Source organism: Dipodomys merriami, unplaced genomic scaffold (assembly GCF_024711535.1).
Source record: "Dipodomys merriami isolate MVZ:Mamm:240054 unplaced genomic scaffold, mDipMer1.0.p SCAF_143, whole genome shotgun sequence".
NCBI classification, from domain to species: Eukaryota; Metazoa; Chordata; class Mammalia; order Rodentia; family Heteromyidae; genus Dipodomys; species Dipodomys merriami.
The window spans coordinates 41,152-53,817 of record NW_027202749.1 but is presented as its reverse complement, the minus strand read 5'-3'; the positions used below and the strand labels follow the sequence as shown (position 1 = coordinate 53,817).

The window sequence follows — 12,666 nt, the reverse complement described above, 5'->3', positions numbered from 1 at the left end:
CGTCGAGCACCCACCCGTGGGAGGGTCTTCCGGGTTCCTTCTGCGCATGCGCTTCCCCGTCCTAAAATTCTGGATCTGGGGCTCCAGCCGCGGGGCTCTGAGGTAGGATCTGCGTTCGGGGTTGATGGAGGCGCAAGGCTCCCGCCCTGCCTCCGCGGGCCTCGGAAGCCGGGAGGCCAGTGGATCGCCGGCCGCGGAGCCGGTGTGCAGGCACGACCCGCGTGGCTCCCTCTGGTCCCGGGCGGGGGTTCACGGTTGCTTTGTCGGAGTCGGTGGCGCCGGGCGACCGTCCACCCTCGGGGCGGGGAGGCCCGCCCGCGTGTGCCTGCTAGGACCTGGGGAGCCGGCCCGTCACGCGCCGCGGGGCCCGGCGGGCAGGTGAGCGCGCCCCGCGGGCAGGTGCACGCGTAACTCCCCCACCCTCCCGCGGGCAGGTGCGCGCCTCCTCCTCCCGCGGGCAGGTGCATGCGCGCGCGCCCCCCCCCCCGCGGGCAGGTGCATGCGCGCCCCCCCCCCCCGCGGGCAGGTGCGTGCTCCCCCTCCCCGCGGGCAGGTGCGTGCTCCCCCTCCCCGCGGGCAGGTGCGTGCTCCCCCTCCCCGCGGGCAGGTGCGTGCTCCCCCTCCCCGCGGGCAGGTGCGTGCTCCCCCCCTCGGGCAGGTGCATGCGCGCCCCCCCCCTCGGGCAGGTGCGTGCTCCCCCCCGCGGGCAGGTGCGTGCTCCCCCCCGCGGGCAGGTGCGTGCTCCCCCCCTCGGGCAGGTGCATGCGCGCCCCCCCCTCGGGCAGGTGCGTGCTCCCCCTCCCCGCGGGCAGGTGCGTGCTCCCCCCCGCGGGCAGGTGCGTGCTCCCCCTCCCCGCGGGCAGGTGCGTGTTTCCCCCCCCCCCCCCCCGCAGGCAGGTGCGTGCCCCCCCCTCGGGCAGGTGCGTGCTCCCCCTCCCCGCGGGCAGGTGCGTGTTCCTCCTCCCCTCCTGCGGGCAGGTGCGCCCCCCCTCCCCCGCGGGCAGGTGCGTGTTTCCCCCCCCACCCCGCGAGCAGGTGCGTCCCCCGCGGGCAGGTGCGTCCCCCGCGGGCAGGTGCGTCCCCCGCGGGCAGGTGCGTCCCCCGCGAGCAGGTGCGTCCCCCGCGGGCAGGTGCGTCCCCCGCGGGCAGGTGCGTCCCCCGCGGGCAGGTGCGCGCGCTGGCCAGGGCTGGGCTCCTGGCCCGGGCTGGGCTCCGGGCAGCTGTGCTGGAGGGCCCCGCGTCGTCCCTCCTGCGCTCGTTTCCGGGCCGTTCTGCACCTGCTTCGCACTCCTGACTGGAGTTCACAGATAGCTCCACGGGGCCTTGTGACCCCGGATGCTGGCCCTCCCCGCTTTGAGTTCAGGAAGCATGGCAGAGTTTGAAGGAGGGCGGCGTGGACTGGGGATCTCCTTACGCTGATAGCGACCCCACGTTTCAGAGCACCATGCTCACGGGGCCCTGCGTCCTCCAGACTCCCGACCACTGGACCCGCTTCAGCCGGAGGCTGAGGTTGGGTGCAGGGGTGACTGTCACGGCCACGTCCCAGCCCCGCCCCCTTCCCGCGCATCCCTTCTCTGCCCGGTATCATTTCCAGGATGCGGGCGCTCAAACGCGGCACGGAGAGACAATGGTGCCCTTCCAGCCTGGAGGTTCCTCCTGAAACCGGCAACGGCAGCACAAACCCGTGAAGGGGTCTGGGTCAGGCCGCATGATTCGCAGACCTGTTAGCTAGTGTTAGCCATTGTGCCACTCTCTACTCAAAGAAGCTTTTTTTTTTTCCACTTACGGATTTCATTTTGGAAATCGCAGCCAATGTAGCACAAACATTGCTTTAAAATACCTTACATGAAACAGGCAGGTCGTTGTTTTATCCTCAGCACTTCCTCTGACTTTTGTGACTTTCAAAATATTATTAACATGGATGTGTGCCACTTTATTAACCAGCTCTTGAAAAATGACATTCTGTGGTACAATGAGCCTATTTTACATTTCTTGAAGTCTGAAAGGTTGTATATACTTGTTTCATTCTTAATAAAATATAGTACATGCTCTCTTATACATACAGAGGTTTTATTTCTAGTAACTTCTGAAATCTGAAACTTATAGAAATTGGGGGAAAAAAGGAGGAAGTAATAGTGCTTGGAAGGAAATGTACTCATTACCTTACTCATGTAACTATAACCCCTCTGTACAGTATTTTTACAATAAAAAACAAAAAAAAGAAATTTAAATTTTTTTGGAGATATTAGCTGGTAGTGTCTGTGAAAATATTCCAATCCCCCCTCCCATCTGCCACATTTCTGATCTTAAGCATTGGGACACAGCCTATAATAAATTAATTGTTTTTGTAAACTAAAAAAAAAAACTTACTGTGATACAGAAAAAATTAAAATTAACCTGCCCACATTGCCTTTTCCTCTTTTCCCCTCCCCCTCTTCTTTTCCTCCCCCTCCCCCCTCCTCTGTTTCTGATGTGGGTCCCAGAGCTTGAACTCAGGGCAAAGAGGTATTAGAAAAACTCAATGGAATCCCATGTAATATTCTTGCATTAATAGGAAATTAATTTATAAACTCCTAAGTGTATTTCTGTAATACTAATTTTCATGAAGACATAATATTATTTAATTTAAATTACTCAGTTTTTTCTTTAAGGGAACATTAATTGTTATCAGTTCTTGTAGGTAATAGTAATCCAAACAGATGGACTGTTGATACATCTTTCATAGGGACTGTGCCTCTACTTAAGACATAAAAGGTTCTTCTCCCATAGGAAGTCTTTTGTTCTTTTCCAGTTCATATGTAGTGTTTTGAGCCGGAAAATCTGTGACAAACCCACACTTGTTCTTTCCTGACTGTACTTCATTTGCCTTCTTTCCCAGATATGCTTCCAGAATTGTCTATACATTGCCAACAACAACAAAAATCAAATGGATCTCTGGTGAGTTGTGTTATTATTATTGTTTGTTCTACATTGTATTTTATGAATTTTAGTGGAACTAAGAATTAAAATGGAAAAATTGAAAATTAAGATTCAGCCTTAAGGAAATGTTCATAAATAAGATAAAGATGAGCCAGACACTAGTGGCTCACACTTGCTACTCAGGAGGCTGAAATCTGAGGATCTCGGTTAAAAGCCAGCAAAGTCTGTGAGACTCTTATCTCCAATTAACCACCAGAAAATCTGAAGTGGTGCTATGGCTCAAAGTGGTAGAGTGCTCGCCTTGAGCTGAAGAGCTCAGGGACAGTGCCAGGCCCAGAGTTCAAGCCCTACAACTGACCAAAATAAGTAAATGAATAAATAAATAAAAGATGGTTTGTGGTCTGGGAATGTGCTCAAGGCTAGCACTGTACCACTTGAACCACAGCACCACTTCCAGCTTTTTCTGTTTATGTGGTACTAAGGAATCGAACCCAAGGCTTCATGCATGCTAGGCAAGCACTCTACCACTAAGTCACATTCCCAGCCTCCATTAATGAATTACCTTTATCTTAAAGTATCTTCAGTCTGAATTTGTAGAACACTTTCTCTGACAGAGAACTGAATTGAAGGTTGTTTTCTTTCGGTCACTACATACATTTCCTTTTTGTGTAATGGGGAGTCAGCCTTTCTGGTACTGTCAAGCGGGGGGGATGGGGGGTGGTTGGCCATTCTTCATTTGTAGTGAGACTCAAAAACTCCTCTGTGCCCTCTGCATAACAGACTAGTACCAAACTTTGTTCCAACTTCTTTTATCGTCTTCCTTGTTTTTTGGAATTACTTAGCTGTTTCTTATTCTTACTTTTCTGTATCCTGCTGTCAGTGACCATATTTCACATTGCTTTTCTTGTCTGACTGTCTCTTAAGCCTTTCTCCATTTCCCTTATATCATTCCATGAATGCTAATCTAGTCAAGAAGTATATTATTCCCCTCTTGTCCATGTGCTATATTGTAGGAGGTGGGTGATGCTAGAAGTTCTTTATTATTTTTGGAGGAAGTATTAGGGGGCCTATGAACATATTTTAATCTTTAGGAACTTACAACAATGAACACATCACATTTTTATTTTGGGAACTAAGTTAAGTCTGATATGTGCCAGATCATTCCTCATCCCTCACCTGGATTGTGCTTTTGTTGCTCTGCTAATGTGGCATGTAGAGTTGGAATATTTTAGACTTTGCCAGAAAACTACACAGACATCCAGGTACAAAGAATAAAGAAAAGGTTTATTGCTAGTAAAGGGGCCAGCAAGAGAAGAGTGAGAAGATCTGCTGGCTATTGTCTGAGGTGACCTCTATAACTTACTGAGGCTAGAAGGGGCTGGGAGGCAGAGACTCCGGTGTGGGTGTGAGGACCAGGGGCTTCATCATGCGGACTAGGATTGATGGCTGCTGCCCAAGTAGTAGATAAGGGTCCTGTGCAACTGCCCAGATCTGAAGGTCACTTTAAGAGGCTCTTGTTGCCTTCTATGGTGGTAGCTGCCCCAGAGCAGTGCCATCCCAAGGCAAAGGGGGCTGGAGGCTGATTATTTACTGCCTTTACTACATGGGCCTAGTGCTGCCTAGGAAGGGAGCGTGCCAAACTGTGGAGCGGGGAGTGTGCTAAGCTATGGGAAGGGAGCTTATTGGACTAACATTCCCAACTCTTTGGTTTAATGATTGAGTGGGGGCAACAGGTTGGGAGTATGGGTGAAGGTACCAGAGCTGTTTCCTGCTGAGAGGGGCCGAAGTAGTCAGCCAGGAACACTGGACCAGGTGCCCTCCTAGGAGCATCTGATTGACAGACTGATTGGTGATAGGTTTCATCTTCCCCATGACAATGTTCTGCATGCACCTGAGCAGGCAAGGCACAATTAGTATGAGCAAAAATTGCAGTTAAGGAACCCAAGATAGGCATGTGCCAGGGAGTAAGCCACCTGGATCGGTCCTTTATTTTGTTGGATTTTTTTTTTTTTTGCAAGTTCTTTGAGATGCACGATTTGTTCCTTACTTTCGTAGGTGTTATCAGTTAAGTTAAAGCAGCTCCCTTGATGGTGGAGCGCGATTGTCAGGGATAGCCTGCCTAGTTCCTGCTGTTCCTGATGTAACAGGGCAGTGGCGTAGGAGGTGTGGTTAATGCATGCCAAACGCATGACATCCTTATAGGCTCTTACCACCAGCCCTGGTGTCCCAATCAAGGAGAAAGTGAGGGCAATGCACAGTTCTCATCCAGCACTAGATCTCTTGTAACATGTAATCTTTGTGATTTCCTGAGTGGGCTTGCTGTTCATGAGAACACTTTTATGTAGAAGATTTAAACGGGCTTTTCAGTTGTTTTTTTGTTTTTGCCAGTCCCGGGGCTTGAACTCAGGGTCTAGACTCTGTCCCTGCGCCTCTCTGTGCTTAGGGCTAGCTCTACCACTTGAGTCACTGTGCCACTTCTGGCCTTTTCTGTTGATGTGATGCTGAGGAATTGAACCCACCTTTCATGTGTGCTAGGCAAGCACTCTTACTAAGCCACATTCCCAGCCCCACTTCCCTGTTTTTTAGTGAACTTATATCTAAACAAGTCCAATATGCTATTTCCGGACGCCAATTTGTAGTTAATGTTATGCCATATCCTTAGCTCCTTAGAAGATAATTTAAGTTTTTAAAAATAATTTTAATACCAGAATTGGAGCTTTTACTCTGGCCCCATGCTCTTGCTTGGCTTTTTCACTCAAGGCTAGATCTCTACCACTTGGTCCATACCTCCACTTCTAGCTTTACGTGGTAGATTGGAGATAAGAGTTTCATGGCCTGAGCTGGCTTCAAACTGTGATTCCCAGATCTCAGCCTCCTGCCTATCTAGGATCACAGCACCAGCACCCAGCTTAGAAATGAATTTTTATCATGTCCCTGTTGCTAGCATCAAAGACATTTACTGATCTATAAGGGAAACTTTAGTAATTGACAAATTACTACAGAGGCAGATCTTTCTACCTTGATTTTTATTTCTTCCATTGTATAGATAAGAGAGCAAGCTCCAACCGTCTTATGTAAGACCTAAGCACACATACAGAAAAATGAAATCCCAGACTTGGTGTTCTCTTCTATTTTTTTTTTTTTTTTTTTTTTTTTGTCGGTTGTGGGGCCTGAACTCTGGGCTTGGGCACTGTCCCTCAGCTCTTCAGCTCAAGGTGAGCGCTCTACCACTGAGCCACTTCCCCAGCACTGGTGTTCTCTTGACTGAGGGCTAATGTGTGAAATATCCCTTTGCAGAGATTGGTGTCATTTGAGGATGTGGCTGTTGACTTCAGCTGGGAGGAGTGGCAGGACCTGGACGATGCTCAAAGGACCCTTTACAGGGACGTGATGCTGGAGACCTACAGCAGCCTGGTGTCCTTGGGTGAGCACAAGTCACATTAACTCACACTTGTCAGGTTCAATAATATTTAGATATAAGACTCCAGTCCATGGAATATAACAAAAAGTTTAAATGGTTGCAAAACTCTCTTTTTTTGTTGTTGGTCATGGGACTTGAACTTTGGGCCTGGGTGCTATTCTGCATCTCTTTTGCTCAAGGTTAGTGTTCTACCACTGGTATTCTGGTGGTTTATTAGAGGTGAGAGTCTCACAGACTTTCCTGCCCGGGCTGGCTTTGAACCACAATCCTCAGATCTCAGCCTCCTGAGTATCTAGGATTACAGGCGTGAGTCACCATTGCCTGGCTGGTTTCACAACTCTTGAAAACATCCTGATATCCTTCTTCAAGGAGTCAAGTCAGTAGTTTGGCCAAAATGCTATACTATTTCTCATTAACAGGGCACTGTGTTCCCAAACCTGAGGCGATTATTAAGCTGGAGCAAGGAGCAGAGCCATGGGTAGGAGAACCCTTAGGCCAGAGCTTTGCCGGTGAGTCAGTCCATTCTAAGTAGGGAGATTTGGAAGAGTGGAGCCTGTGTGTGTATGTTGAGCTGTTTTTGGCAGTGTTCCCAGCTTCTGCAGCTTGGGACAGCAGCTCTCATGCATTGGACATCTGCAGTATTCAGTCACCATGGTTGCTCTTGGGTAAATCTACCTTCCCCATTTTTCTTAAAGACTAAAACTCCAATTACTTTCTGACTCTTAGACTTTCTTCTTCTTCTTCTTCTTTTTTTTTTTTTTTTTTTTGTGCCAGTCCTGGAGCTTGAACTCAGGGCCTGGGCACTGTCACTGAGCCTCTCTGTGCTCAAGGCTGGCACTCTACCATGAGCCACAGGGCCACTTCCAGCCTTTTCTGTTTATGTGGTACTGAGGAATCAAACCCAGGGCTTCAGACATGTTAGAAAAGCATCTTACCACTAAGCCACATTCCTAGCCCTAGTCCCTGAACTTTTATGTTCAAGGCTAGTGCTTTACTACTCGAATCACAGCTGCACTTCTGTTTTTGTTTTTGTTTTTGGAGAGGGGAAGGGTTGTTAATTTGAGATAAGAATCTTGAATACTTTCCCACCTGGTTGGCTTTGAGCTGTTATTCTCAGATGTAAGCGTCCTGAATAGCTAGGATTACAGGTATGAGCCACCAGTGCCAGTTGCCTTTTTCCTTCCATTCTTAAAGACCAGGTATTTATTAAAATTCCATGAATTCTTTCAGAGCTTGTTAGTTGGGTAGTTCACAGGTGATGGTGCTTTTGTGGCTGTGTGGATAACAAAAGTCAAGTGAATGTATTTTCTTTTAAAGAAGTTACATTATTTTGAGAAAGAAAACCAAATATGTCTATTTGTGAGATAAGATCCATTTTTCCTGGATGAGACAGAGAAAAAAATCTGGTGTTACACTAGAGTGGTAATAAGGGCAATAAGTTTTAGGGAGATTATTATTTACCTAAGGATAGCTTAATTTTAAGGTGATGCTTTTCCAAATTTGACATACAATATACAGGTGGATATATACAATACATTACAATTGGATATATGACTTTGGAAAACAGTAGTTTAAAGCTGGTAATTAAAAATCAAAAGCTGGTATTTATAGAGAAGGTCTTCCATGAGCTGATGAGAAATGAGAAAATAGGTTTAGGAGCAGCCTTGTATACCAGAATGTCTGAGATCCTCACACCACAGAGAATCCAGCACAGGTAAAACTTCTGCACTGTTCCCATTAACAGGATACTGTGTTCATAAACCTGAAGTGATTGTCAAACTGGAGCACGTGGCAGAGCCACAAGTGGGAGAAGCCCCAGACCAGAATTTCCCAGGTGAGTCAGTGCATCCTGGACAGGGATGTTGAAAAGAGCAGATCCATGCTAGTATGGCTGTGTTGAGCTATTCTTAGCAATGTCTCATTCCTCCAATTCCTGGGAGTAGCAGGAGTAAGATGTCCTTGGTCTCAAGGCCAAGTGAACCAAGAATTCATATGGAGGCATTTTGAATTCTGTGTGGGAGTAGAGTTAAAGTTGGCATTTTTCCTTTTCTCTTTGTGGCAATCATTCTAAAATTAAAAAATGAGAAATGTTCAGGAGGCCTTATTTTCTGTGGAACCTAGGAACATGCATGTACTGGGAACTGAGGAGGGATGTTGGGCCCAGATAATCCAGAGAAAAAGGCTTCTCAAAAGTAGCTGCCACAAAGCCTGGCATTCAGAACCAAAGCTTTTAGACAAGAGAGGATGGCCACTCAGGGTGGTGGGCTGGTGTCTCCTTTGCTTGCCTTGCATGCATGAGGCCCTGGGTTCGATTCCTCAGCACCACATGAGCAGAGCCAGCCAGAAGTGGTGCTGTGGCTCAAGTGGTAGAATTCTAGCCTTGAGCTGAAGAGCTGAGGGACAGTGCCCAGGCCCAGAGTTAAGCCCCATGACTGACCAAAACCAAAAAAAAAGGAAAATACCCATGGATGCCTTATAGTCATTCTGAGGGAGAAATGAGAACTGAACAAATATATAAACATATAAACAAATATAAATTCTTACTGTTTACTTAACAGGCAAAGGACCTCATTATATGCCCTTATGGTCTTAGATCCTAGAAAATATTCATATTTTCCAAGCTATAGGTTGAGAAGACAAGCAGCATAAATTATTCATAATTGTTCAGAAAACAAAACAAATTAAAACAACTCAAGGAAAACAAATAGCAGATGGTAAGTACTTAGCTTAAAGCTATAGTTAGTAAATGAGTATTTTGACTGAATATTTCCCTTGATACTAAAAGAGGAAAAAAAAATCTTGAGACAGAGGAAAAACATGATTTTACATGTAAAATATTACCTTGTTAATTAACTCATTAGGGAGAAACACATATAGATTTAATAAATCAGTCCCTAGTATTGCTATTTTAAAATCTTTAGCAAGTAGGATGGGAGGAAACGTGTTTACCTTTACATGATTATTCCTTAAAAAATGCTTGGATATCATTTATGGTTTTTTTTTCCTTTTTGTTAATCATTTCAGATGTCCAGCAAGTAGATGACCAGATTGAGATGTGCCAGGGCAGTCCAGACAGACATCTGTGGCAAGTTGTAATCACCAGCAGCAACACAGTGGAGGAAAGAGTTAGATTAGGAAGAACTTTTAATTTGAGCTCAAACCCTAAGTCAGAGCTGATAATGAATAATGGGAACTACTTAGGGATGAGGACTGAGGAGTTTATTGTTCATCAGAACATGCTTCTCCATAGTGAGCCTGATGAGGTGCATGCTGGAGAGAAGCCTGGCGCCTCTCATGTAGTCGAACAATGCCTTAGACAGTCTAAGCATCTTAGTCAGCCTCATGAGAGTCCAAATGGTCAGCAGGATCTTGAATATGGTGGAGAACGTAAGGTATTAAACTCAGAGACCATATTCTTTATACAGAAGAGGGTTTGTTTGGGAGAGCCATACTATAAGTACAATGAATATAGGGAAGACTATGACAAGCCTGCTCTCATTGTCCAAGAAATAACTCATGTAGGGAGGAAAACATTAGAATGTGCTGCATGTGGGAAAAGATTCTACATAAAACCTACACTAAAAACATATCAGAGCATCCACACCGAAGAGAATGAATGTGAGAAATCCTTTAAGAAACCATACTTTAGAAAACATCAGAGAAAGCATCTACAGGAGAAGCCCTACGAGTGTAACAAGTGTGTGCAATCTCTCTGTCAGAAGTCAGATCTCTCTGTACAACCTCAAACTCTCAAAGGTGAAAAACCTCATGAATGTAACGAATGTAGCAAATCTTTTTATCGCAAATCAGATCTCACTGTGCATCAGAGAACTCACACAGGAGAGAAACCCTATGAATGTAATGAATGTAGAAAATCTTTCAACCAGAAGTCAAATCTCAGCAGGCATCAGCGAACTCACACAGGAGAGAAACCTTATGAATGTAACAAATGTGCAAAGTCTTTCAACCAGAAGTCAGATCTTATTTTACATCAGAGAACTCACACAGGAGAGAAACCACATGAATGTAATGATTGTAGGAAATCCTTCTATAAGAAGTCAGACCTCACTGTGCATCAGAGAACACACACAGGAGAGAAACCCTATGAATGTAATGAGTGTAGAAAAACTTTTTATCAGAAATCAAAACTTACTGTACATCAGAGAACACATACAGGAGAAAAACCCTATGAATGTAATGAATGTGGGAAGTCTTTCTACCAGAAATCAGACCTTACTGTACATCAGAGAACACACACAGGAGAGAAACCTTACGAATGTAACAAATGTAGGAAATCTTTCTACCAGAAGTCAGTCCTTACTGTGCATCAGAGAACACACACAGGAGAGAAACCCTATGAATGTGATAAATGTAGGAAAACCTTTTGCCAGAAGTCACACCTCAGCAGGCATCAGAGAACGCAACATAAAGCAGAAACCCTGTAAATATAAATAATGTAGGAAGTCTTTCAACCATAAGTCAAATTTTAGCAAGCATCAGGGGAATCACACAGGAGAAAAACCCTCTGTAGGAAAACTTTTAGAAAATTTCTTCTCATCAAACCCAGTTTATACAGGGAAATCCTGCATGGAAGAAATGAGCTGTGTGTTCTCTAAAACCATTCTCTTGGCCACACACATTTCTCAGCCTCGTTATCTCAAATGGGACAATATATAACTGAACATTATCTAAAGGATTTGGACACAAGTAATAGACATTACTTCCAGAGCTGACAATAGATGACCACCTGATTCTCTGGTTAGGAGAATGAAGTTGTGGATGTCTGTCCTTTATAATTGTAGTCAATAGTTTATTTTGTAAACCTTTCTCAGAAATAATGGCTCTAACCCTTAGGGACTGGAGTCAGATAATCCCCAAGGTGGTTTTGGGAACTACATATGGGAGAAGACTGTCATGATTTGAATCAAGGGAATGAGAGCATAGATTTCACCATTGCCATCCTAAAATCTCCCTTTGCACTTTAATGAGAAATAAAGTTACTTCTGTTAAGTCATTGTATGTGTGATCTGTGTACTATAATCAAAATAACCTACTGTTGCCAGCTTGTGTGTGTGTGTGTGTGTGCACTCGTGTGTGGGGAACGCCTTCTCGACCAGCGAGGAAAAACGACCACCACACCAGGAGTCTTCTCAGATCACACTTTATTGGAGAGCCTTCTTACTTGTAGGAGAGCTTGAGCGCGAGAGAGCGTGCACAGAAAACATGGCCGCTTATATAGGGAACAGGAACACGTGTCGTCCTATCATTGGTCGTCTGCCTTTCACCGTCACCAAGTGCCACGGGATTGGCTGGGGACTCTACGTGGCTCGCGCATGCGCAAAGCCCAGGACCCACTGTCCCGCCAAGCACTGCCTAATATGGAGTTGTTTACCTCAACGCTGGAAGGGAGTGGGCGGAGCCTTGTAATGGCGTTCGCCCCGGCTCCCCACACTCGTGCACACGTGTGTCCATGTGGGTGCTGGTCCTTGGGCTTGAAGTCAGGGCCTGGGTGCTGTCCCTAGCATTTTTGTTCAAGGGTAGCACACTACCACTCAAGCCACAGCTCTGCTTCTGGCTTTTTGGGGTTAATTGGAGATAAGAGTGTATTATAGACTTTCTTGTCCAGGCTGGCTTTGCACTGCAATCCTCAGATCTTAGCCTCCTGAGAAGCTGAGATTACAGATGTGAGCCACCAGTGTCTGGCCAGGTTAGTTTTTGAATGTGTGTGGTCGGAGGAATGTTATCATTTCTTGGTTAGTAGAGAACATACAGAGGAGTGGAATTTGTGTCGTCACCTTTTTATGTAACAATAACAGACCACCTTAGGAAAAACACGTTTGGGGATGCTTTCGTCAGGAAGGACAGCTGATCAAACATTGAGAGTAAAGTATATTTTTATAGGTATCATTGTCACTTTCAGTAGAACTTACGTTATATACCGAATGTATGATGAATAGTAAACAATCAAAATTGATAATATAGACAAATAGAAGGGTTAAATGTTACTGTGCATGTAAAGCAGTTGGCAACAATTGTGTGTTTCTGTTGGTGATTGTGTATTCCAGGCTGCGTTTGGCATTCTGGGGACAGTTTGGGTTATACTAACCAGGGGACAGACCCTGTCCCCCAGGAGACCCTGACCCCAGGTTTAGGAGACCCTGTCCCCTAGGTCTAGGAGGCATCTCTGCCGCCGCCTTTGATCTTGGCCCCTGCCTGGTCCCTTGCCCTCAAGTTCTGACCACCCCACGGCCACTCATCCCTGTCCCTAAACACTCCTGGGCTCAGAGGAGGGGACCCAGCCCCCTTCTACCATCCACTGTCCACCT

At 46.2% G+C, this 12,666-nt stretch overlaps 1 protein-coding gene across 1 annotated transcript; it reads left to right on the top strand.

Annotated features, from left to right (window-relative positions):
• The first annotated feature begins 36 nt into the window (after window positions 1-36).
• LOC138826483 (zinc finger protein 717-like) lies at window positions 37-11,344 on the top strand. The gene is made up of 7 exons (XM_070021623.1): window positions 37-102; window positions 2,879-2,937; window positions 5,966-6,134; window positions 6,217-6,343; window positions 6,760-6,849; window positions 8,085-8,174; window positions 9,365-11,344. The coding sequence occupies exons 3-7, from the start codon at window positions 6,021-6,023 to the stop codon at window positions 10,783-10,785; spliced, it is 1,842 nt and encodes a 613-aa protein (XP_069877724.1). The 5' UTR covers window positions 37-102; window positions 2,879-2,937; window positions 5,966-6,020; the 3' UTR covers window positions 10,786-11,344.
• Window positions 11,345-12,666: the final 1,322 nt, after the last annotated feature.